Source organism: Pongo pygmaeus, chromosome 13 (assembly GCF_028885625.2).
Source record: "Pongo pygmaeus isolate AG05252 chromosome 13, NHGRI_mPonPyg2-v2.0_pri, whole genome shotgun sequence".
Taxonomy (NCBI): Eukaryota; Metazoa; Chordata; class Mammalia; order Primates; family Hominidae; genus Pongo; species Pongo pygmaeus.
In genome coordinates, this window is record NC_072386.2 from 124,367,091 (window position 1) to 124,391,258 (window position 24,168).

General features: G+C 56.6%; 1 protein-coding gene across 1 annotated transcript; it reads left to right on the forward strand.

The window, feature by feature from the left end:
- Positions 1–518: 518 nt before the first annotated feature.
- On the forward strand, positions 519–23,773 carry DBH (dopamine beta-hydroxylase). Its single transcript, XM_054501803.2, has 12 exons — positions 519–1,154; positions 4,287–4,433; positions 6,636–6,893; positions 7,791–7,967; positions 8,603–8,705; positions 12,197–12,363; positions 15,992–16,135; positions 16,597–16,635; positions 17,443–17,502; positions 21,029–21,156; positions 21,576–21,735; positions 22,745–23,773. The coding sequence occupies exons 1-12, from the start codon at positions 816–818 to the stop codon at positions 22,874–22,876; spliced, it is 1,854 nt and encodes a 617-aa protein (XP_054357778.1). The 5' UTR covers positions 519–815; the 3' UTR covers positions 22,877–23,773.
- The last annotated feature ends 395 nt before the right edge of the window (positions 23,774–24,168 follow it).

Genomic DNA, 24,168 nt, shown 5'->3' on the forward strand with positions numbered 1-24,168 from the left:
GAGCTTCAGAGACAGGGGAGCAGGCCTGTCACTCACCCTCTTTTCCTTAAAGGCTGTCACCCCCAGCAGTGCACCCTGCAGCCTGCCTATCCCCTGTGCAGCTCCAGCTCCATCTGTCCCCAGCAATGCGCCCCACGCCCATGTCCCCCACTCCCTATGATGCTCTCGCGCCTTCTGGAGCAGCAGTGGTACCAGCTGGAGACTGTGGGAAAATTGAGAGGAGACAAAAGTGGGAACAGCAGGCCATGGAGAGAGTGTCTAAACACAGGGACTATTTGGAGATTGTCTTATTTTTGGTTTGAAATGGGCCCACCTGCTAGTATTGTACAAACGGCTCTGCTCGCTGGGCCAGGCCTGCAGTGGCTATGGGCCTATCCTTCACTGGTCAGCCTGGAGCAGCTCCTCGGACCTCAGTCTGCTCATCCGTGGGTGGAGGTGGCGCAGACCCCATCCCACTGGGGACTGGGCCAGACAGCCTGTGAGGCAGTCAGCCGGTGCCTGGCCAGAGGGCGTCTGAAAGGCCTCTTGGCTGCAGGGGGCATCTGCTTTTGGGACAGCTCTTCAGAGCCATCTCAGAAGGGACAGCATCCGCCTGTCTGCTTCAACTCCCACTGATGACGTCCGTATGTCATTAGTGCCAATTAGAGGAGGGCAGAGGAGGGCAGCAGGCAGAGTGCTTGGCCTGGGGCGCAAGCTCGTGGGAGGGACAATTGAATTCCCCACCAGACAAATGTGATTACCCGTGCTGCCTGGACCCACCCCATTCAGGAGCGGGACATAAATGGCCAGGTGGGACCAGAGAGCTCACCCCAGCCATGCCTGCCCTCAGTCGCTGGGCCAGCCTGCCCGGCCCCAGCGTGCGGGAGGCAGCGTTCATGTACAGCACAGCAGTGGCCGTCTTCCTGGTCATCCTGGTGGCCGCACTGCAGGGTTCGGCTCCCCGTGAGAGCCCCCTCCCGTATCACATCCCCCTGGACCCCGAGGGGTCCCTGGAGCTCTCGTGGAATGTCAGCTACACCCAGGAGGCCATCCACTTCCAGCTCCTGGTGCGGAGGCTCAAGGCTGGGGTCCTGTTTGGGATGTCCGACCGTGGCGAGCTTGAGAATGCGGACCTCGTGGTGCTCTGGACCGATGGGGACACTGCCTATTTTGCGGTGAGTCTCTCCTCCCTGCCAGCTATCCAAACCCTTCCCGACCCGGCACCCTATCTGGCCGTCTTTCTACACTCACCCTCCTTAACCCAGAAAGTTTTTCTGTCACCTCTCAGTGTTTAAGTTGACTCTGCTCTGAGCCAAGTCTGCACCCCGAGCTTGGGCATCATGGGAATCTCAGTTTGAGGACAAAATAGGAAAGACATGCTTTCCGTGGTCCTTGACTGCCCACCCCAAATCACGGGACCCAGTAATCCCAAGGAATGGAACTATACACAGAGGACACACACACCACACAGACTCATGCCGCTCCACACCATACGTGCGTGATCACAGACCCCACGATCCTCGGCCCTGTAAACAATGCCCAGTACCACGTCCCCAGAGCACACATGCCCACTGATGTGGGTCAGGTGGTGGCGCATGGCCAGGCACAGCATGAGGCCTGTGCACCCATGGGATCCAGCCTGACCTACTGTGCTTGTACCCATAGACCGACTGAGCAGGTGTAGACACCCTGCCCCCACCCACAGGTGTCGAACAAGCCCCACAGGGTTCAGCCAAAACTGTTAGGATGGGCTCTTGACTCCTTTCCGTCCAAATTTCCCTCCACTCTTGTTTCACAGGGTGGAGAAAGGGGAAAAGTTTCCCTTCAAACTGGAGAGGACTTTAGGCCCTTCCACAAGCTGCAGGGGGTCCCCGAAGTGGGCGAGCCCACAGCCTACAATGGGTCCTGCTCCCGCCTTCCTTCTAATATGGGACTGGCCACCAGGGCTTCTTTGTGGATGAAACCCAACTCTCTCCACAGAAACACACAAAGGAGTGACAAAAAGTTTTATTTCCAAAGTCAGGAGGTGCCCGCTTTATCTGGGAGTGCAGAGCTGGAGCAGGGGAGCTGTGTCTGTGCGGAGTGGCCGGCTCCAGCTCTGCGCCTTGGTCTCACCATGGGATGGTGGGGCAGACAGTCCCTCTCTGCCTTTTTGGGTGTTGTGAATTCATGAGCGCAGATGGTGGCTGCTGTTTCTGGAGCTGAGCTTGCACCCTCCAATTCCCAAGACTCAGCCAGGAGGCGCTTGCCTGTGTCACTAGTGAGGCTTAGGGCCACCCAGGTAGGATGGGTGGAGCTGCCTGGGAAGGGCCCTGCTCTGACCCATGAGGCTGCACAGATTCCTGTGCACAAAGACACTCTGGCTCAGGTTCCAGCCAAGAAAGACCTGGGACAGCCCTGATTCTGGGCCGTCAGCCGTCTGGAGGAGCAGCTGAACCCCATTGCTGACAGTTTGGAGTTCTTTGCAAGCCTCTGCCATGACGCACCCTGAATGCAGGAGCGTTTGCTCCTCTCTGGGGCGGTGTCCCCCTTGCCTGCATTTCCTGGCTGCTAGGAAAGCCAGAGGAAACCAGGTGACTTTGCCTTTCCATGCACTGGCAAGGTTAATTTGTACAACAAATTCCTACGAAAACAAATGTCAGCCTTGTTATTCCTCCCTAAGCAATATGTTCAACTAATATCTTCTTGATTTCCAGCTGAAATATCACAGGCGAACTTTCTGCCTCTGTTTAAAATGAGTCTCTCGGCAAACCAGCGATGTCCCCAGCAGGGTTGCATTGCGTGGCTTTTTTCTCTAGGGAAAGTTTTGCAGTATCTTTTGCAGATTTCTTTTTTCTCAAGGAAATGAAGAAAAGATGTTTTACCCGTGAATGTAAGATTAAAAAGAAACACGACCCAAAGTCCTTAAGGCCAAGGGCCCGAGGCTTTCTTGGGGTTTCCATGGGAAAGGCCAGGCAGGGCAGGGAAGCAGCTTCGTTTGGACAATTCTGGTGGGCTCTGGGTGGCTGGGGTGGTCTCTAGTTGCCTGGTTCCTGGCTCTAGGGTGATTTAGGGTTGGGGCAACATTGTCCTGGGGTGTGAGAGTCAGGTGGAGGAGGCGGCTAGGGATATGGGCTTGGGGTGTGTCGGAAGGTTAGGAATATGATTCTCACACACGCGTGAATGTTGGAGGGCAGGACAGGTGTAAACAACTCTGACCATCTGTTTGAGCCTTCAATCAATTAATAGATGTCAAATAGACAAATGTGGAATCCAAGAAGGGCCCTTCTTGAGTACGAAGGGCAGCCTGCTTGTCGGGGAAGGCTCCTCGCTGTCTCTCAGTGGGTCCCCCTGGTGGTCTTCTTCCCTGTGACTTGGCCTGGGGCCACCGTGTCCCTGCCCCTTAGGGCCCAGGGCAAGGGGAGCAGCCAGAGGCGAGGAGGGCAGAGGTCACCGATCCAGATCCCAGGAAGCATCCTGGGAGAATGCAGCAGGTCCAATACCTCCCTGGGCCTCAGTTTACCTTCTCCAAGCAGGGCTGGGACTAAGGTGAGGGGAACAATGCCTAGGCTGCAGGGTTTAAAGTGGTGCTTCAGGCTGGGTGTAGTGGCTCATGCCTGTAATTCCAGCACTTTGGGAGGGCAAGGCAGGAGGATCGCTTGAGGCCAGGAGTTCAGGACCAGCCTAGGCAACATAGCGAGACCCTATCTCAAAAAAAAAAAAAAAAATCCAAAATTACATGTATTTATAGAGTAATAAAGTGGTGCTTGTTCTCAGGGTTGTGCCAGTGCAGAGTGGGCACCTGCTATCAATCACCACCTTAGATGTGGCACCCTGGTTTCTCTCTCCCTTTCTGTTCACGTCCCGCCCTGTTCCCAGCTCTTCCCTTTCTGAGGCTCTGCAACTCTCCTGCCTGCATGAATGTGGGCAGCACTGGTCTGAGGCATTGTTCCCAGTCCTGATGAGGACTTGGGAGCCTCAGGCATCTTCTTAAGAAGCTCAGTGTCCAGCCCCCCAGGCCTGGGAATCCCCATGGCTAACAGAACCTGTGACCTGCTGGCAAGTGAGAGCCCTGGTTCCTGGCTGCAGAGGAGGAACCAACTCCACTGTCGGGGCTCAACTCCACTGCCTCCAGGCAGAAATGGACATAGAAGGTGTGAGTGAAACCCCAACCCCAGGCAGAACCCTCAGATCCACAGGGACTGAGGCCCGGCATCCCCAGCTCAGCTGGCGATGAATGCGGAGCTCTGCCGGGGAATGCCCTCTTCCCTTGTGGATTGGCCCAGCTTGGCTCCTTCATGCCTGGAGCCCAGTGCTTGTCTCTGCAGGACGCCTGGAGTGACCAGAAGGGGCAGATCCACCTGGATTCCCAGCAGGACTACCAGCTGCTGCAGGTGCAGAGGACCCCAGAAGGCCTGACCCTGCTTTTCAAGAGGCCCTTTGGCACCTGTGACCCCAAGGATTACCTCATTGAGGTAAGGGGTGGCCGCGAGCACCCAGGAGGGCGTGGCTGCGTGTACCATGCTGCCATCCTGTGCCAATGTCATAGTACCTTTCCTGTCCCTGATAAGTCTGGGGCCCGGGCCTGGCCAGCTATGACAGAGAGAAAGCCAAGGAGGATGGCCAGAGGCAGTGGTGGGGCCAAGGCACTTAGGATGGTCTAGCTCTGCTATCGCCCCTGAGCTCTCAAAGAAGCAGCTCTTTGCCGACACGTAGCTGACATGGTTTCTAGATTCGGGACTTGTGCTGAAGCCTCTCCCATTGGACTAGACCTTGCTCCTGGATGTCTCTCTCCTCCTGGTCCTATTAACCATCAGGTGGGATTCTGGAGCCCAGGTGGCCTGGCTTTCCATCCCGGCCCTGTCGCCAGCTCGCTGTGAGGCTTGGGACAGCTCCCCTCCTCCTCTGAACCTCACTTTGCCCATCTGTAAAATGGGGATGGGAACTAGATGATCTGTACGGCCTGACCAACTCTGTCTGGGAGTTCATGGGAGCCATAAAACATTGCAAAACCCATAGGCTTCTTATGTTGCTCTAAGAGCCCCCCAACCTCTTAGGGAAAGCAACCCACCTTGCCCTTGAAGACAAAACCCTTTTAACTCCAGCACACCTGACACCTTTTGTCTTGGGCAAATAATCCTTTGGTGTGGCAGTGACCTGGGCTGGCAGTTAGTGCCAGGTCTTAATCATGGGGGCAGCTGAGTGACCACACGGGAGGCCAGTGCCATCGAAAGATTGATTGCATTTCTTGAGAGAAGGGGCACCTGTGCCTTGCAGGGCCACCTGCGGAACCCTGGGTTTGGTCAGAAGGCAGATGCAGGAACTAGGGGAGAGCTTTCTTGGGGTTTCCATGGGAAAGGCCAGGCAGGGCAGGGAAGTTGCTTCATTTCGACAATTCTGGTGGGTTCTCGGTGGCTGGGGTGGTCTCTAGTTGCCTGGTTCCTGGCCCTAGGGTGATTTAGGGCTGGGGCAATATTGGCCTGGGATGTGAGAGTCAGGTGGAGGAGATGGCTAGGGATATGGGCTTGGGATGGGTTGGAGGGTTGGGAATATGATTCTCACACACGCGTGAATGTTGGAGGGCAGGGCAGGTGTAAACAACTCTGGCCATCTGTTTGAGCCTGCAATCCATTAATAGATGGCAAATAGACAAATACAGAATCTAAGAAAACAGAACAGCTGGCTGATTGCCAGATGAGGAAACTGAGGCCCAGAGGCAGGGAGTGGATGTACCCAGGGGTTCGGGGTGTGCTGGGGCAGACCTGGTGCCAGAAGAGGTGTTCTTCCAGGAGGTTGTTGAGCCCTTACCCTGCTTCCCAGTGGACAAGGCAAGGGTGAGCAGAGAACCCTCCGGAAGCACCTCACAGGGGAGGCCAATGCCTGTGTGTGCTCAGCCCAGAGACTCCAGGCCAGGTATAGGGGCCTCTGCCTGGAGCTCTGGGCGTCCTCTGCACAGGGCGGCCCACCGGCTTTCCACAAACTCAAAGAGCAAATTAGCCACCCACATGGGTCTGCACTGTGGAGTGCCCAGAAAGCTACGAAAGGCACTTTCCACACCCGATCCCCGTTTCCATTCATGACAGCATGTGAGGAAGCCAGCCCCATATCTTGCCTCCTGAGTCTGCCTGTGGCCTCCAGCACCATGTAGATCCACGGAGCTTTCTGTGGCTGCTTGGTCCTCTCCTGCCAAGCTGGTGGTGACTACATAATATAGCGTGGCTCCACAGCTCAGTGTGACCATCAGCAAGCCCCAGGTGGTTCCTTCCCTTCATAGAGGGTACTGAATCCTCAGGCTGGGCTGCTGAACTGACCAATGATCCCCCACACCCAGTCCCCAGTGACCTTGGGGTTGGTGGAGGGAACAAATGTTCTGGCCACACAGGCTCACGGTGGGCTCAGTAGTCACTGGTTGAATGGATGTTAAGTGAACGTAGGTAGAATGTGTTTAGAAGAGAAAAGTATTTGATGGCTGGTGCAAACAGGGGATCCTGGGGGTCGTCAGCCCAGGATTTGGCCCCAGCCAGGGCCATGCAAGCCTCAAGGGTCCCTTATTCACAGAGATGAGACTGAGGTGTGTCACCTGGTAGTTGTGGGTGGGCAGGGATGTGGCATCCCCTCAGAAGCCCAACTCTGGGGGCTCTGAGTGGGTGACCAACTGAGCCCCGTCTCGGCTGCAGGACGGCACTGTCCACTTGGTCTACGGGATCCTGGAGGAGCCGTTCCGGTCACTGGAGGCCATCAACGGCTCAGGCCTGCAGACGGGGCTGCAGAGGGTGCAGCTCCTGAAGCCCAATATCCCCGAACCGGAGTTGCCCTCAGACACGTACACCATGGAGGTCCAAGCTCCCAATATCCAGATCCCCAGCCAGGAGACCACATACTGGTGCTACATTAAGGAGCTTCCAAAGGGCTTTTCTCGGCACCACATTATCAAGGTACGTGTGGGTCCAGGGCCGAGGTCCTCGCCCAGCCTTGCCTTCCTCCCGGGCCTGGGTTGTCACTGACCCTGGAGAGCTGTCCACAGTCCTGGTTGGACCAGGTGTCCTCTTATCACCGGAACCTCAGGCACCTGCCTGAAGTCCCGCAGGAGCAGCGAGTGGTCTTGGCTTCCCCATCACTCTGCTCACTCCCCCACCCTCAAAGGGCCTCTGAGCTCCCACTTCCCCGCCTGGACCAAAGCGACCAACATCTTGACTTCTGCATCTTTCCTTGGGACTGGAACTGCTGTCTGTCTGCCAGGCCACCTCCCCCTTCATGAAAAAGCAGCTCAAGTTAGAACTCACTTGCTCTCGAACACCCGCCCGGGGAAGAGAGAATAGCAAAGGCGATAGCTGTCGAGTGTCCACTATGCGCTGGCCCTGGGGGAGGGGCGAGGTGATCCCTCCTTCATCACAAGAGCCCCTAGTTTCCAGCAGAGGAAGTGTGGCCCAGGGAGGTTGAGTGTGCGGGGTCACAGAGCAGGAAGGGGCATGGCCTTGAAGGTGCGCTCTGGGCCCGGGCTCTAACCTCAGGGCTGCCCTGCCTCCCACTGGAGCTGCAGGAGCTGGCCCGGCCATGGCCCCATATGCATGAGGACGGCTGCGTCCTGTCCCTGCCTTGGCAGGAAATGGCCTGTACGAACCTCATTTCCTTCACTCTGGAGCTGTCTACGGGATTTCTTTCTGGGCTGGTGGCTCCAACCTCAAGGCTGTGAACCCCAGAAGTGCCCCTGAAATTGTCTGGATCATCCCTCCCATTTTACAGATGGGCATTCGGAAGCCCACGGAGGAGGGCTGCTGGGGAGGGGAGGGTGGGCGGCCGGTTCCCGGGCTCAGGGGGCTGCCTCCTCACAGTACGAGCCCATCGTCACCGAGGGCAACGAGGCCCTCGTGCACCACATGGAAGTCTTCCAGTGCGCCCCCGAGATGGACAACGTCCCCCACTTCAGCGGGCCCTGTGACTCCAAGATGAAACCCGACCGCCTCAACTACTGCCGCCACGTGCTGGCCGCCTGGGCCCTGGGCGCCAAGGTGCGTGCCCTGCGACCCCAGCATGGTGTCTCCTGCCTGGGCCCCGGGCGTCCCCACACCTCTGTTTCCCCAGCTTCACCGTCTCAGAGGCTCCAAGAAGGGGCTCCTAAGGGGGCTCACGAGGCCACCAGAAGGGCCAGGCCTGAGGTGGCCCCCTCGCCTCTGTGATGTCTGAAATGCCACCTGCTTCCAGCCTTTTTTAAATTTTCCACAGAAACGCAAGTGCCCCAGGACCTTATGCCCTCAGTGGGTCCTGATTCTGTTTCCCAACTGGAGTCAGGGTTTTGTGCACAGAGTGGTCCCAGGGCTGGCTGGTGGTGGGGTCAGTGTTGAGGCCTCCACAGGCTGAGACGATGGGGGTCTCCCCAGCTCTTAAACCCGTCTAGAGAAGGGGTTTTGGGGGAAGGCTCAGCCCTAGGCACCAGCTCCTCTCCCCAGCTCCCTGACCCGAGTCTCACAGGATGTTCCTGGGGCGTTTAATGAGCTGCCTGTCAGGAGGAAGCGTCGCTCTAATCCTGCTGTGCCCCTCCACCACCCCTGAAGCTCAGGCCCCAACAGTTGACTGGGTTTGCCCCTGTCCAGACCTGGGACCCTCTCAGGACACACCCGTCTGTCTGACACCTTGCCCCACACAGGCATTTTACTACCCAGAGGAAGCCGGCCTTGCCTTCGGGGGCCCTGGGTCCTCCAGATATCTCCGCCTGGAAGTTCACTACCACAACCCGCTGGTGATAGAAGGTAGGGGGCTCTGCTGCCATCCTCCCCTCAGAAGCCCTAGGGCTCAGCTGTGTTGAGCCAGTGAGAAAATCCCACCCTTCGTCTGCCCAGCATGGCGCCCCTGCTGTACAGCTCCTCTTGGCATGAGGCCCTTGCGTCTGCCTCATCCACTGTCCATCTTCCACGGCTGTGGTGGGCTCCCAGGGACAGGACCTCAAGGGGCTCACTGCTCACAGCTTCGCCAGGGCCCGGCAGTGGCCCCACACCTCCCTCCTCGTCCCTATAATACTGGCTGCCATTGGCGCAGCACTGTGCATCCCAGGGGAAAGGACAAGGAGAATTTTCATAAGGGAAGCTGCCAGATGCCAAGTTCCAAATACAGGGAGGGGTGTGTGCATAAACAGGGAGGTGGTAAAGCAGGGCATATTCCAGGACACAGGAGCTCCGGCCAGGCAGGAGTGCAGGTATGGGAAGGGGAGCTGGGGGCAGCTGCTGTTGGATCACCCATACCTGAGGGTGGAGTGAGCAGGGTCAGCTCTTAGCATGGCAAGGCCAGGTGACGCTGTCTCAGAAGCTGAAAAAAGTACTTCCCTCTCTGTTGCACCAGCATCTTCCACCATATATAGACACACATACGCACACACATGCACACATGGACACACACATGTACACATACGCACGCAGAAGCACACACATGCACACACTTTTTCTCTCTCTCTGAATGGTGCTTCTTATTTTCATTTGTGCAACACGCAGAAGTGGCCTAAGAGATAGGTGCTAGGCTGTGCCTCACCACCTTGGGGACGCTGGGTGGATGACCTCACCCGCTGCCTGTTCTCCCACCTCCCACAGCTATTGTGAAGCTGGGAAAGGCTCACGCACAGAACTTGCTGTGGGCACGGGGCTGTGCTCAGCTAACAGTCGCCTGTGGGTTTTTTTTTCCTGGCTGCATAAGTAATACCTTCCGCCACTGTTGGAGTTATCTCCACACGCACAGAGAAGGGTATAAGTCAGCTTGGGCCTTAGCATGATACAGGATTTATTGCTCATTTAAACCCTGAAAGCAAATGGATTTTTGAAAACTCCTTAAGCATCAGGGAAGTCTGTCTCTTCATGATTATCTGGTTGTATTTATGGATCCTTTGCCAAATATAAGGACGCTCCTGTCACTTCACCCATCTTGAGATGGGCTGCTTTTCTATAAATATCAAAATCCCACAATTATTTCATGATTTAATCCCCATCTGAATTTTAACCAATTGCAACACCCTTTTTATTATTATCCTCTGATGTAATCAGCCTGGAGATACAGGAGCCGTTTGAGTTTGGATGGTGTAGGGGTGTCGAGGGAAGAAGGCAGAGGCAAGAGGAACTGTTTTGGCCTCATCTTAAAGGCAACAAGCTGGGAGATGGTTGGGCCCCCTGAAAGTGTCCTGCACCCCAGTCCACAGCCCTGGGTTTGAACCTCAGCTTGGCCACTTCCCAGCCCTGTGGAGTCTTCAGTTCAGGCTCCATCCTCGGTTTCTTCATCTGTACAAGAGGGGCTGATGATTCTCCCCGTGCAAAACTCCCGTGAAAGGGATAGGTCATGCTTAGAGCATTTTTAGCACCCAGGGAAGATGTTAGTATCTGTACCACCCTCTTAGTTTGTTTGATCAGAAAGGGCAATGCATGCACACTGGTGAGAAGATGGAGAACAGAAAAGCATGAAGAAGTTGAAACCACCCCCCAGCTCCCGGCTCCTGGTTTCGAAGTGAGCACTGGTCACCTGGCTGTGTGTCTGTCCTGACTGCTTTTCTGGCCCATTAATTTTTTTCTTGTGACTAGGATTTTATATCTTTTTGTTGTTGTTGTTTGTTTGTTTGTTTGTTTACTTAATCTTCATCAGAAGCCTCTTCCCTGTGAATTAAAACCCCTTGTCAATTTCACACTCCTTGCCGCCTGACATCCCTTTTCTATACATAACCCAGGGGGCAGAGCCTCCTGCTGCACAGCCCCTCCAGACCACCCCGCCATGTCCACCATGCATCCGGGGGCATGGGGCCAGGCCTTTAGATCCTCCCCCAACCATGAGCCCAGCCCGTACTCAGAGCCTGGCTGCTGACTCCTGGAGTTTCAGGAACGGTGGGGCTACCTGGATGATGCCTGGTTGTGAGGATGTTCCAGTGGGTGCTAGCATCCCTGAACCTCTGTTTTTTTGTTTTTTGTTTTGAGACGAAATCTCACTCTGTCACCCAGGCTGGAGTGCAATGGCGCGATCTCGGCTTACTGCAACCTCCGCCTCCCAGGTTCAAACGATTCTCCTGCCTCAGCCTCCCGAGTAGCTGGGATTATAGGCGCGTGCCGCCACACCTGGCTAATTTTTGTATTTTTAGTAGAGACAGGGTTTCGCCATGTTGGTCAGGCTGGTCTCGAACTCCCAACCTCAGGTGATCCACCCACCTCGGCCTCCCAAAGTGCTGGGATTACAGGCGTGAGCCACCGTGCCCGGCCCCCTGGACCTCTGATCATCAGTTTCATGTGACCGCTGGGAGGCTGGCCCAGGGAGCTTCAGGGACTCTCCAATTAGCAAACGGCAAGGAGAACCAACAAGTGTGGCCACACCATAATCAGGAGACACAGTCTCTGTGATTGGAAGAAGCACCATGTTATTCCTTTGGAAGAGGCCCTTGACAGTGGGCTGAGGCTCACAAAGGGACAGCTAGTCATCTGAGAGCACACAGCACGCTGTTGACCAAGCGGGACCTGGGGCTGTGCATGAACAGGGGCTAGACCTGCAACGCTGGCCCTCCTCCTGGGGGGCCACATTCTCACTCAAATTGTTCCTGAGATGTCAGCTTGGCAGGTGGATTCCTTGGGTCTGCAGGACATAAATCAAAGTAGTAAAAGTGGGGGCTGCTGGGAGGATGTGCTCCTTGAATGCTTCTTGTTAACCTCAACACAGAGATACACTCACACTTGCCCAGTGTTGACGCAGGGCCAGGGCTCTTCTGTGCCATCGGCAGATGGGAGTTCCATGCCCTCTTCTTTGCCCAGACCACACCCTGCCGGTTGTCACCGTCCTGGAGGCTGATTTCCAGCTTAGGTTCCTTTGAACGTGGAAGAACATCAAAGCACTTATGAAACAATCTGAGCACAGAACCCAAGTTGTTTATGAGTTTCCGTCTATCAGCAGCATCTCACTCGCACCTGATTCCATGGAGGCTTTAAGTGGCTCACCTTGATCACATCTTTCCATAGCATTCAACTAGTTTTCATAGAAACAGCAGCTCTTTCTTCCCAGTGAGTGTAGCCTGTTTGCGTTAATTGATCTTGCGAGCTGCCTGGCATCCACAGGTGTGGAAACAAAGACAGCCAGCTCTTGGTCTGCCTAGCAGGTGGGAGCAGATGGGGGGTAACCAGCCCTGCCTCCTGGCTGAAGGTGGCTGGGGTCATAGGGATAATCTGTCGGCAGGGGGAAGTGAGAGGGCCTCCACTCACCGCTCACCTCCATCCATCCCACCTTCTCCCAGGACGAAAAGACTCCTCAGGCATCCGCTTGTACTACACAGCCAAGCTGCGGCGCTTCAACGCGGGGATCATGGAGCTGGGACTGGTGTACACACCAGTGATGGCCATTCCACCACGGGAGACCGCCTTTGACCTCACTGGCTACTGCACGGACAAGTGCACCCAGCTGGTGAGTGGGGCTGGGCCCGACACTGCACCCTCCCTCCTCCCACGTCCCCCAGTGGAGGCCTGGCAGGTGGTGGCCCACGAAGGGTAGCAGGCACAGCTTTGGTTTCCCCTGACCCTGAATCCCCCTGCGGTCCTCCCTCTTTTCTGTATGCAAGGGAGCCCTGCTGCCGAGAGGCCATTTGTGTGTGTATGCACCTCCCTCTCCAGCAATAACCATGGCTCCCAGTAGTCCACACCCACGTGCCAGGCTTCCACACGCTGCATTTTAAAATATGCTTTCATTATGTAAGCAACACACACATGCACTTGCCACTCAAAAGCGCAGGCACTGCAGCTAAAGAGAATGCTCCCCTCATCCGCTGCCACCTCCCCTGAGATGTCCACTTGTTGGCTCTTTGTGTCCTTCCAGACCTTTTTCCTGTGTGTTTCAGGAAGCCCTTGCAGGTGTTAGAAACCTTTTGTGTTTTTTAAAAAGTCGTATTGAATAGTTTACAAATTTTTCAACAAATGGGAGGCATTTTTCTGGTGATTTGCCTTTTTATTGCTGCATAGTATTCCACAGGATGGGGTTTTCACCATGCACCTGACCAGGGCAGGACTAGGTGAGGAAGTGAAGTGCCGGGTACAGGATCTCAGGGAGCACCCGTCCTCAGGGCTGTGCACGCTGGGTGGAGGCACAGGTTGGCACTTAGACTGGAGCCAACAGCAGGTCCTGTCCTTGGCTTCTGGTGAGTTCAGGGAGTGACTACTAAAATCTCCTCCTTTGCTTCTCCTATCTTGGTCCAAGCCTGTGCTGAACTGTCTCCCTATCAATCAGTGTCTAGGCTGTTCTCAACTTTTCACCAATAGAAAGAAGCTTCCGGAAAATCCTTGTCTATGTAGGAAACCGTTTTCTCATGTAGATTTCTAGGCGTGAAATTGCTGCTCAGAGATGTGAGCATTCCCTTGAGTAAATCTTGCAAAATGCCCCTCAGAAAGCCCATCTGCTGCTTCCTCCCACACACAGGACGAGAGGGTGCCCGGTTTTACTGACCCATTGGATTATTAATATTGTAAATATTTTCTGTCATTTGGGAGGAAGACATGTCAGTGTTGTTTAACTTGAATTTTCTATTTGTGGACTTGAGGATCTTTTCCTCTGCCTCTTGGCCATTTGTTCCTGTTTTCTGTTCATTCCTGTGCTTGATTTTGCCAGTAGGTGGTTTGTTTTTCTTACTGTTGGTTTCTAGGAGTTCTTCTTATATGATGGATGTTATTTCATAGTCTGTGTATATGTTACAAACATTTCCTCCTGTGCGGTAGCTTTACTTCTCACAATGACCTGCAAAGTAAGTGTTGACGTACCCATTTCACAGATGGGGAGACTGAGGCTTGCTGGGATCACACTGCCAGCAGTCACGCAGAGTGAAGATTCAAATACCAGTCTGTCTGACTTTGAAAGCTGTGGCCGTGACAGCAGATTTCATTGTAATGAGGTTTATAGTGGATTTTCCTTCCTAGTAAACGGGTCGATTGGGATTTGTTCTTCATGTGGGTGAGCCCCCAGAGCGTCCCAGTCTTCCAAGCAAAGGTTCCTCAAGGCTGAAGGGGAGACAGAGCTCTCGGCTGGCACGGCACCCATTGTCTCCGGCAGGAAATCAGCTCCTTTTGTCCCAGACGGGGGGTGGACACTCTCTCTCACTTCCCTAAAGCTCCCACTGGTGAAGCGTGGGCCCATGTAAAAGGCACCTTGGCCAGGGCTCATGGGGAGGAGCGGCTTCCGGCCAGGCAGCACTCACTGCCCCTTGCAGGGCCTTGGGGCCTTTGATCCCGCTGACTGCTGACCGTGAGAATGCCTCTCTCCAGCCTCAGGAATGCAGACCCGCCTCCCCTTGCAAGAGTCCTCCACTACCTTAAGTAACAGAATGAGAATGTTCAGTCTTGTCTCTCCTTTAGCAGATAAAAGAGGGGCACAAATTCTGCAGCCAAAATCCGGCCTAGTCTAGCTATCTCAGTGAAATAGGCCAAGACAAGAGTGCTGCTATGGACCAGAGTGCCCAGAAGAGTGTAGTCCTCCCTCCACCTGGCCAACACCCGGCATCTCTGGGCCAGGGTCGGCCTCTGGGGGCCAAAGGGTCATTGGGACCCTTTGGGCTCCCAGGCCTGGCCCACGATGGCCCCTCAAGCCATTGCAAGGGACACAAAGCTATAGGCGACGGCAAGGTCAAGGGTGGCTGCTGCTTGGGAGCGAAAGGGAAGGAGCGAAAGTGAGTCCTAAAAAGCTCAGCCATCTGGGACCTTCAGGGATGGGGCTGTTGGGACCTCGAGCTCTGGGACCTGCTGACCACATGAACAAACTGGGCAGAGCCTGGCAGCGGGTGGGCAAAAGAACAACTGACTCACAAAGAAAATGCTCGATTTCAGGAAACACGTGTTCTTTTCTTTTCTTTTCTCTTTCTTTCTTTCATTCCTTCCTTTTTCTTTCTTTCTTTCTCTCTCTCTCTTTTTCTTTCTTTCCTTTGTTTCCTTCTTTCCTTCTCTTTTCTTTCTTTCTTCCTTCCTTCCTTTCTTTTTTTTTTTTTTGACGGAGTTTCACTCCTGTTGCCCAGGCTGGAGTGCAATGGCACAATCTTGGCTCACTGCAACCTCTGCCTCCCGGGTTCAAGTGATTCTCCTGTCTCAGCCTCCTGAGTAGCTGGGATTACAGGCACATGCCACCATGCCCGGCCAATTTTTGTATTTTTAGTAGAGGTGGCGTTTTACCATGTTGGCCAGACTATTCTCAAACTCCTTAACTCAAATAATCCATGTGCCTCAGCCTCCCAAAGTGCTGGGATTACAAGCATGAGCCACCATGCCCAGCCATGGAAATGCATTTTCTATCTAAGAAAACTTAGCATTAGGTTAGAGAAAACTTTCGTTCTCTGGAAGATTCTCTCATGCCCCAGTGATGGCATAAGACCTCTTGATGTGAGGGCTGCCATCTTTCCTGCGAGGCCAGCCTGCAGCCTCAGAGTATCCAGCTGCAGCACCCCACGGTCACAGCCATCTTGGTCCTGGATGACCACCTTCCAATTGTAGCTACAGCTCCCAGCTGTAGCACGGGGTAATGCTGAGCACAGGGAAAACGCAGCCTTGGCTGCTTTGAAGCTGAAAGGAAGCCACACTGCAGGGCAGCTGAAGGGCCTGCTCGGCGCAGCACGTAGGGCACCTGCCAAGTACCACCTTCTGCCACTTGCTTTTCCCTGGACGGCAAGCCCTTGAGCACAGAGACCACGCGCTGCTCAGCTTGGTGGCTTTGCCACACCCTGTCCACGGGGGGCTCGCCTTAAAGGCCTGTTGACTGAGTGAAGATGAACCTGTCAGGCTTCAGGGGCTCAGGAGAGGATGAAGGACTCGGAAAGAAAGTCGCTCCTGAGCGGGACTGGGGGCTGCTTCTTTGGGAGCCGGGGGCTGTTGCGGCCACCTCGCTCTTCCCCGTGAGGTTTCTGATGTTGGCTCTAACCTGGCCAGGGAGAAAGACCTGGAAAATGCAAGTGTTCCAGGGAAGCAAACTGCCCAGGGTGGCTGCTCCTTACCGGGTCCTGGCCATGGACGGAAGGGTCCCCTCGGGGGTCAAGCCCTGACACTGCAGCCCCCTGACCCCACAGGCACTGCCTCCCTCCGGGATTCACATCTTCGCCTCTCAGCTCCACACACACCTGACCGGGAGAAAGGTGGTCACAGTGCTAGTCCGGGACGGCCGGGAGTGGGAGATCGTGAACCAGGACAATCACTACAGCCCTCACTTCCAGGTAGGAACCTGCGCCCCACCCCTGCCCCACCCCCACACCCGGCCACCACACGACCTGCTGGGCCTACTGTCTCCTGACACCATAGGGATGGCTCCAGGTTGGCTTCTTTCTCCTGGGCCAGCCCCACCCGCCCCCACGATGTGGCCTGTGCTCCCCGCTTGGGTGTCTGGTGTCTGATCGTAGGGAGGGCCTCTGGCACGTGGCAGATGGTGGTGGGATTCGGGAGACCCAGGCAGCCCTCTGGTCACGTCAATCTTGGTCTTGGATAACCATCTTCTGGTTTGAATCTACGCTGGCCAGAAGCCACACTTAGCCGGCCCTGGCTTCCGCTGTAGAGGCTGCGGCAAAATGGACACCCCCAGAGGTCAGGGAGGCCTGAGGGAGGACACCGTGGCCGGGGGTCCGGTCTGCAGCTCTCTGAGGTCTCCTCTCCCCCCACCCCTTGGCTCTGCCTGCCCCAGGAGATCCGCATGTTGAAGAAGGTCGTGACGGTCCATCCGGTGAGTGCCCAGCAGGGAGGCTGTCCCGTTCACTGCCACCAGCAGGGAGGCTGTCCCACTCACTGCCACCAGCAGGGAGGCTGTCCCGCTCACTGCCACCAGCAGGGAGGCTGTCCCGTTCACTGCCACCAGCAGGAAGGCTGTCCCACTCACTGCCACCAGCAGGGAGGCTGTCCCGCTCACTGCCACCAGCTGGGGTGGCTGAGAGGGTTGGGGGGTGCCACCAGAAGGAGAGGGACACCCAAAGTGATGGGGGGAGGGAGAGTCATCCAGGGCAGGGGGAGGGTGCCTGTGGGTGGCTCTGGGCTGGGCTGCCTCATGGGGAGACTCATTTGGGAGTTCATGGAGAGACGTCGGAAAGGGGGGAGCAGACAGGACACTCCCAGGCAACACGTGTCCTCAGCCTGATGGGCCGACCACAAACCCGAGAGTGTTTGGGGGAGATGAAGGCACTAAGGCAAGCAGTAGAGCCCTGATCCCACAGAAGGCCAAGCCCAGGCCTCGGTGGGGACTTGCCCAAGTCCCTTGAGATGTGTCATGACCCACCAGCCTGCACTCCCACTGGCCCGGGCCCTGGCCCTGTTGTGACCCACTGGGTCACAGGAGCTGATGGTTTACAGCTTCCCCGGGGACACTCAGCCTGTGACCTTCGCACATGAATCTGCTGGGCTCCTTGTAGGGGACGACAGGGACTGTACCCCAGAGGTGCCGTGGCATGCACAGTGGCGTGGTCCCATGGGGGCGGGGCCTTGAGCACCTGCCAACGCCAGGCAGCAGGTGCTGATGGTCACGTTGGCTTTTCCTCAGGGAGATGTGCTCATCACGTCCTGCACGTACAACACGGAAGACCGGGAGCTGGCCACAGTGGTAAGTCACCCCCACTTCCCCCTGCACCTGCCCAGGGCGAGTGTTCAGCCTGAGCCATCTGAGGAAGGAGGACAGGTCTTGACTCCTCACTTAGGGCACGGGCTCATCCCCGCAATAAGCCAGTCATTCTCAGCTCCCCGAACCCGCAGTGGCAGCATCACCAGGGATCTTGGGATAAATGCAACCTCCTGGGTGCCACCCCAGGCCCACTGAGTCAGAGACATGGGCGGTGGCATCGGGCAATCCATGTTTTAACAAGCTCCCAGCGGATGTTGACCCCTGCTCAAGGTTGAGAAGCACTCACACCAGGAAGCTTCTCAGCACCCGGGGCTGGTGTGGGGAGAAGCTGTAGGACAAGAGGTTGACCTTTGTCCCGTGGAGCTCAAGATGCACCAGGGAGACAGGCCTGGAGCACCTGCTGCTAACAACACACAAAATTACAAAATAAAAATTTAAAAACCAGGTTGAGGAGCCAGAGGTACAGGGACCTGGGAGGGCCTCGTCAGAAATGTGGCCGTCACATGGAGCCCAGGGGAGAGGGCGGAGGTGAAGGCAGGCTCTGCGCAGGAGCTGCGCGCGGGAAGGCCCAGAGGACCAAGAACATTCTCAGGATGGAAAGGAGAGGAGGAGAGGGTGGAGACATGGGTGGGGGTCAGGCAGGGTGAGCGTCAGCCGAGGATGCGTTCTGGCTGCACTGCAGAGTTCAAGGAGCATCTGCACTGGAGAGATCCATCTTCAAGGCTGGGTATGCAGGCAGCACCAGGACACGGGCAGCCACGTGATTCATCACGCAGCAGGGCTGCTTCCGGGAGCCAAAGGGGATGCTGTTCACAATTACCTGGGTCCCAGGCACAAGCCAGGGCTGTCCTGGCAAATGGGCCACCTTGCCAGTGCATCTGTGCCAGCTGCTTCGGTAACCATGGTGGTCTCCAATAACTATCCTGTGAATTGTGTGGCTCAAGGGGAGCAGACCTGGGTTACAGCTACCCCGACACCCCTCAGCGCCAGGAACCCAGTTCCGTGTTACAGCCCTATTCTTTGTGTTTTAATCCAGTGTGGATTCACCTGATGTTTACTGAGCCCAGACTGCCATTGTTTTTTTTTTTTCTTTTTTTGTCGAGACGGAGTCTCGCTCTGTCACCCAGGTTGGAGTGCAGTGGCGCGATCTCAGCTTGCTGCAACCTCCACCTCCCTGCAACCTCCATCTCCCGAGTTCAAGCGATTCTCCTGCCTCAGCCTCTTGAATAGCTGGGACTACAGGCACCCGCCGCCACGCCTGGCTAATTTTTGTATTTTTAGTAGAGATGGATTTTCATCATGTTGGCCAGCTGGTCTCGAACTCCTCATGTAATCCCTCATGCTGGGATTACAGGCATGAGCCATAGCACCCAGACAGTGTTTGTATTTTCACAGGTGAGCCATAAAGGCTCAGAGAGGGCAGGCATTTGACCAAAGTCACACAACTGATAGACGGCTGAGCTGGGATTTGACCCAGGGCCTTGTGCCTCAAAGCTCTTACCACACCCTTCCTGTCCCCCTTGGATTTCAGGTGACAAGTGTCCTAGGTCCCTGATCACACACTCAGGGTGGGGGGCAGGACAGCTTTGTCAGTCCTCTATTCTCTCTAGAGGAGGTGCTCAGTATATCACAGCAGTGGCTGATGTCGGGTGCTTGCCACAGCTCAGCACTGCTCTAATAAACTCATCCTAACCATACCAAGCCTTGCTGAGACCTCTCAGCAGATCCCACCAGAAGACACAGTGAGGTCCAGCCACTCAGGCCACACAGCGAACAGGAGGCAGGGCTGGTATGGGTGAAGGTGCCAACCCCAACTTTGCCGCCTCTCGGCTAAGCACCTGTGCAGTGACTGAGTGAGCTCACACACACAGGGCTCTGCAGGTGGAGCACCCCAGGCAGGGCCCCAGCATCGGCCCCATTCTGCAGGCGCAGCCCCGGGGCCAGGGATGGGAGGGTCTTGCCGGGCATCCAGCGAGGAGACTGCATATTCCCTGCCCAACCTGGCTTCACGGTGGCGGAACTGACGCCACGTCCCAGGGCGTTCAGGGCTGCCAGGCCTGGTAAGCACCACTGACAGCTCAGATGCCCATTCTTCAGGTTGAGGCCCTCAGTGCCAGTGTCCCGGCAGGCAGTTCTGCGGCTTCCCTGGCCCATGCCCTCCTCTTGGCAGTGGCTACATCACAGCACCAGGTGGGATCAAAGGGGAGGACAGCTCCCCAGGTGGACCTGAGCTTCTCACGCTCTGACAAGCCCTTGCCTGCTGATCCAAGACACAGCGGCCTTTGAAATTCGATTTCCTTCCCCAGGTGAAAGAGGAGAACAGATCCTACACAGGGTCGGACTCAGTTCCCTTTTGATGTCTGTGGCGGCGGAGGGTGGGGAGGGACAGGAACTCACACAGGAGGGCTATCGTCCCAATCTGATGCGGGCGGGATGGATGAGAAAAGCTGGGAAAGGAGGAATCTGGCCCAGAGAACAATGCTGGCAAAAACCCGTCCTGGCCAACAGGTGCCAGGCTTGGTCTCAGGGCAGAACTGCCCCATGCTCTTTGTCTGCACGGAAGGAGGGGCGGCAGCTGGTGTAAGTGCCACACTGAGCTTTGCCCAGTCCCTTTGTTCTGCCATAAAGATCGCCTTTCTTCCCCACCAGCCAGATGAAATCCCCAGGCCCACAGCAGCTTCACAAACAGCGGGGAGCCTGGAGGGGCAAGGGTGGCCAGGGCGTCATGTCCCAGCCCCTGACCTGCTGGGGTCTGAGCTGCTGCCGGGGGAGCTTTGCTCTCTCCAGCCCCAGCTCCTCCAAGCTGCTGCTGTTCTTCCTCCTATGGCTGAGGCTCCACGGTCACCAGCTCCAAGAGCAGCAACCCAGCGAGGGGCTTAAAGCTGGCAGTGGGGACTCAGAGGGCGCCTGCCCTGCCCCGCTCATGCGATGGCAGGCCGTAGGGTTGCCGTGAGAGGCTGGAGGTTGTCGCGGCCTCTAGTCATGGTCCTGTGTTCTAGAGTCCCTGCTCCCATCAGAGCCACGTTCGAGAAACGACTGGTGGGCGCGGCGGGGCTGCAGTGGAAAGGGCCTCCCTTTCAGTCCTTGGCTCTAGGCTCTCGCTGGAGGTCACGGGGACAGCTTCCAGACAATGGCTGGGAGGCTGGGTCCACTCAGGCTGTGCTACCGATGCTGTGGCCACCACGGGGCGTCCCCTTGCCCGCTCTGAGACTCAGTTTCTGAATCCATAAAATGGGCACAATAACACCCCATCCGCTTCTCCCGTTTCATTTTTCTTCACAGCATCATCAGTACCTGATAGGAATTTCGGTTGACTCACTCACTGCCTGTCTTTCCTGCCAACGGTGGCAATTCCGTGAGGGCAGGGACTTAGTTGCCCAGAGCATGCCTGGCACGGTGCAGTGAACAGACGAGTGGACGCAGTGAACACGTGGGTGCGGCGAAAGCTGCTGGACGGCAGCGTCTGCATGGCACGGCCCGGGGCTGATGGCTCTTCTCCAACTTGCAGGGGGGCTTTGGGATCCTGGAGGAGATGTGTGTCAACTACGTGCACTACTACCCCCAGACGCAGCTGGAGCTCTGCAAGAGCGCTGTGGACGCCGGCTTCCTGCAGAGGTACTTCCACCTCATCAACAGGTGAGGACTCCCTGCACAAGCTCCCTGACCCCAGGGAACCCCGACACAGAACCTCGGGCCTGTTAGGCGGCTGGGCAGATTGGAGGAGTCCAGGCTAAGTTCTAGGAGCAGAGACCTGTGGCGGCGTCACTCACCCCTCCCCTCACTCATTTCCTGCTGAGTCTGGATTTGGCTTGAGAGCCTCCTCAACCCAGCCCAGAGCAGCCATTACCCACCCGCCAAGGTGACAGGAGAGGTGAAGCCGTTGCTGGTGAAGGCAGCATCTGGGGTGGCCTGGCGGAGGCAGCGGGGCTGGGGAGGAGGTGGCAGGAGGGTCGCCCCAGGGACAGGACTTGAGCTGCAGGGAGGTGTTGCTGGTGCCCACTGAGCTCCCTGCCCATCGGCTGCTCCCCAGCCTGGCTGTTCCTTGTCCCCACCAGGTTCAACAATGAGGACGTCTGCACCTGCCCTCAGGCGTCCGTGTCTCAGCAGTTCACCTCTGTTCCCTGGAACTCCTTCAACCGCGACGTACTGAAGGCCCTGTACAGCTTCGCGCCCATCTCCATGCACTGCAACAAGTCCTCAGCCGTCCGTTTCCAGGTACGCTGCCATGGGCCTGCGCGGGGCATGCAGTTGGGCAGGCCTCATGGGGGGCCCCAGTGCGGGGTGACGGGCCTGCACTCCAAACTGCCGGCAAAAGCACTCACACAAGACAATTAGAGCAAGTGCCAGGTGGTGACACACAGGCCTAGACAGACAGACAGCCAGCAGAGAGAGGAGAGAAAGAGAGAGAGAGAAAGAGAAAGAGAGAGAGCACCAATAACGAGGCAAGGAAGGGAGGGCAGGCACCCTCTCCAGGTGACACCTCCACACTGTACCGAATGCCAAATGCCAGTGGTGTCAGCAGGGCGCACTAACCTGCCCCTTGCGCCTAAAAATAAAGCGCCGGGGGAGGGGAAGGTGAGAAATGAACCAGTCTGAAGCTGTGAGCTGGTTTTTTCCTCCTTATCTGAGACCCACTGGTATTCAAAGGCATCTAATTTATCCTGAGCCCAGAGGGCTGCGGTCAGGAGCCCAGGGCCTATGCAGAGTTAGTCGCATAAGGTGCCGCAGCCTGGAGATCCAGGAAGATCCTTCCCAGAAGCATTTGGGAGCCGGATTAACCGCTAAGTCAAACATCCTCAGCACCAAGGGAAGGAAGGGCTAATACTGGCTTGCTGAGAATAGTGTGGGGTGGACGTCTGTTGGGGTTGAAAACTTGGCATTTGGTGTAGCCTTGAGGGGAAGAGATAGCTAAAAAATATCAGAGCCTGCAGCCAGGGGCTCTGGTTGCTACATTAGGGTGAATGATTAAATTGGGTGGGGACAGAGGCAGGGAGAGGCCTGGATGACTCCCAGGTTCCTGACTAGGTGAATGGGAAGCCAGAGGAGGGGGCATTTACTGAGGTGAAGACCCCCAAAAAGCAACTTGGGGGAGAAGAGTGAGTTCAGTTTGAGACAAACTGAGTTTGAGGGCAAGAACCCAAGAAGTGGCTGGGAAGTGGCTGGGGAAGCAGCCACCCATCTTGCCCCTCCAGCCTCAGTTTACCTCCTGCTCCCTTCCTTGCAGGGTGAATGGAACCTGCAGCCCCTGCCCAAGGTCATCTCCACACTGGAAGAGCCCACTCCACAGTGCCCCACCAGCCAGGGCCAAAGCCCTGCCGGCCCCACCATTGTCAGCATTGGTGGGGGCAAAGGCTGAGGGGGGACCTACCCCTCCCCCTCCTCCATGCTGTCCCTGTGGGCTCACACCGGCACTGTGCACTCTACTCTGTGACGATCCCCATGGAACAGCCCTGCACGCCCGGGATGAAGGGGCCAGACCACGTCCCTGCCTGAGACCACGGTCCAGTCCAGCTTTCTTCCCCCAGGCTCCCCTGCATGGCTGAGAGGGTGTGGGTGCCCTGTTGACCTACCCTGGACCGAGTGGACCACGACCTCGTCCATTTAAACCTGGCTGACTCAGTGCAGGGACAGCCTGCACAGTGGTCCAGGGTCCAGCCCTCCGCCAGCCCTGTTCCGCCTCACTGGGTGTGGCCAGGCTCCTGGGACAGGCGCCATGCTGGGCCGGGGCGTGGAATCACCGGGAACGCCCCCGCCCCCGCCCCGCTGCTCCCGGTGTGCGGCGGGTGCAGGTGCCGCTTAAACATTTCCCTGCTGAGTGGCTCGTGTTTCACAGTGGGCGGCTTCCCTGCGACGGAGGCAGGACCAGGCATTTAGCTAGTTAGAGACTCGCCTCGGAAATTGCTCCATTCCTGAGTAAACAGATATTTTCGCCCACCTAAAGGGAAGCCCTGACAACAACTATCACCAAAAGACGAGGCGGCAAAGATCCAGCGGGGCTTCTGGGCGCCGGTTCCACGGGGGGTGGAATTATTAGCACCAGCTTGCTTCTCTGGCGGTGGGGCCAGCGCAGAACAGGCCGGGGTGGAGTCAGGGCTGTGCTTTCCGCGTGGTTCTGTCACTCAGTGGAGTGTGCCTTGGGCGGGCCATTTCACATCCCTGGCCCTCACTTTTCTCATCTGTGAAAACGGGGCTGATGCCGTGCGGGCTAATGAGCCAATAAAGCTCACACTTGGGCTGGCACCCACTGGAGGTAGGTATGTTTGCACTCCGGGCCGTCGCTCCAGGAGAGAGAAGCTTGCTCCGAGCCTCCTCCCTGTGCCAGGCGTGGTATCAAGTGCTTCCCCCTGAGCGTCCTGAAGCTGCCTCAGCTGGCCTGGGTGGGTCTCCCCTTCCTGCCCTCTGAGCTGCCTCTCAGGGACAAGTTCAGGTCTTTGATGGTTTCTGGAGAGAGTAACAGATGCGCCTGTGTTCAGCCAGTTCAGCAAAACGCTGCCCAGCCTCCTGGGGAGAGAGGGAGATGGATGGGCCTCGGAGTCCCCCTGCATCAGCTAAGCGGCTGCTTCTTCTGCAAGGCACTTCATCACAGAAGGGAACTCACGAGCCCAGGAGCTCTGCCTCACGTTGTATAAATCACAGCTTCTTGTGGCC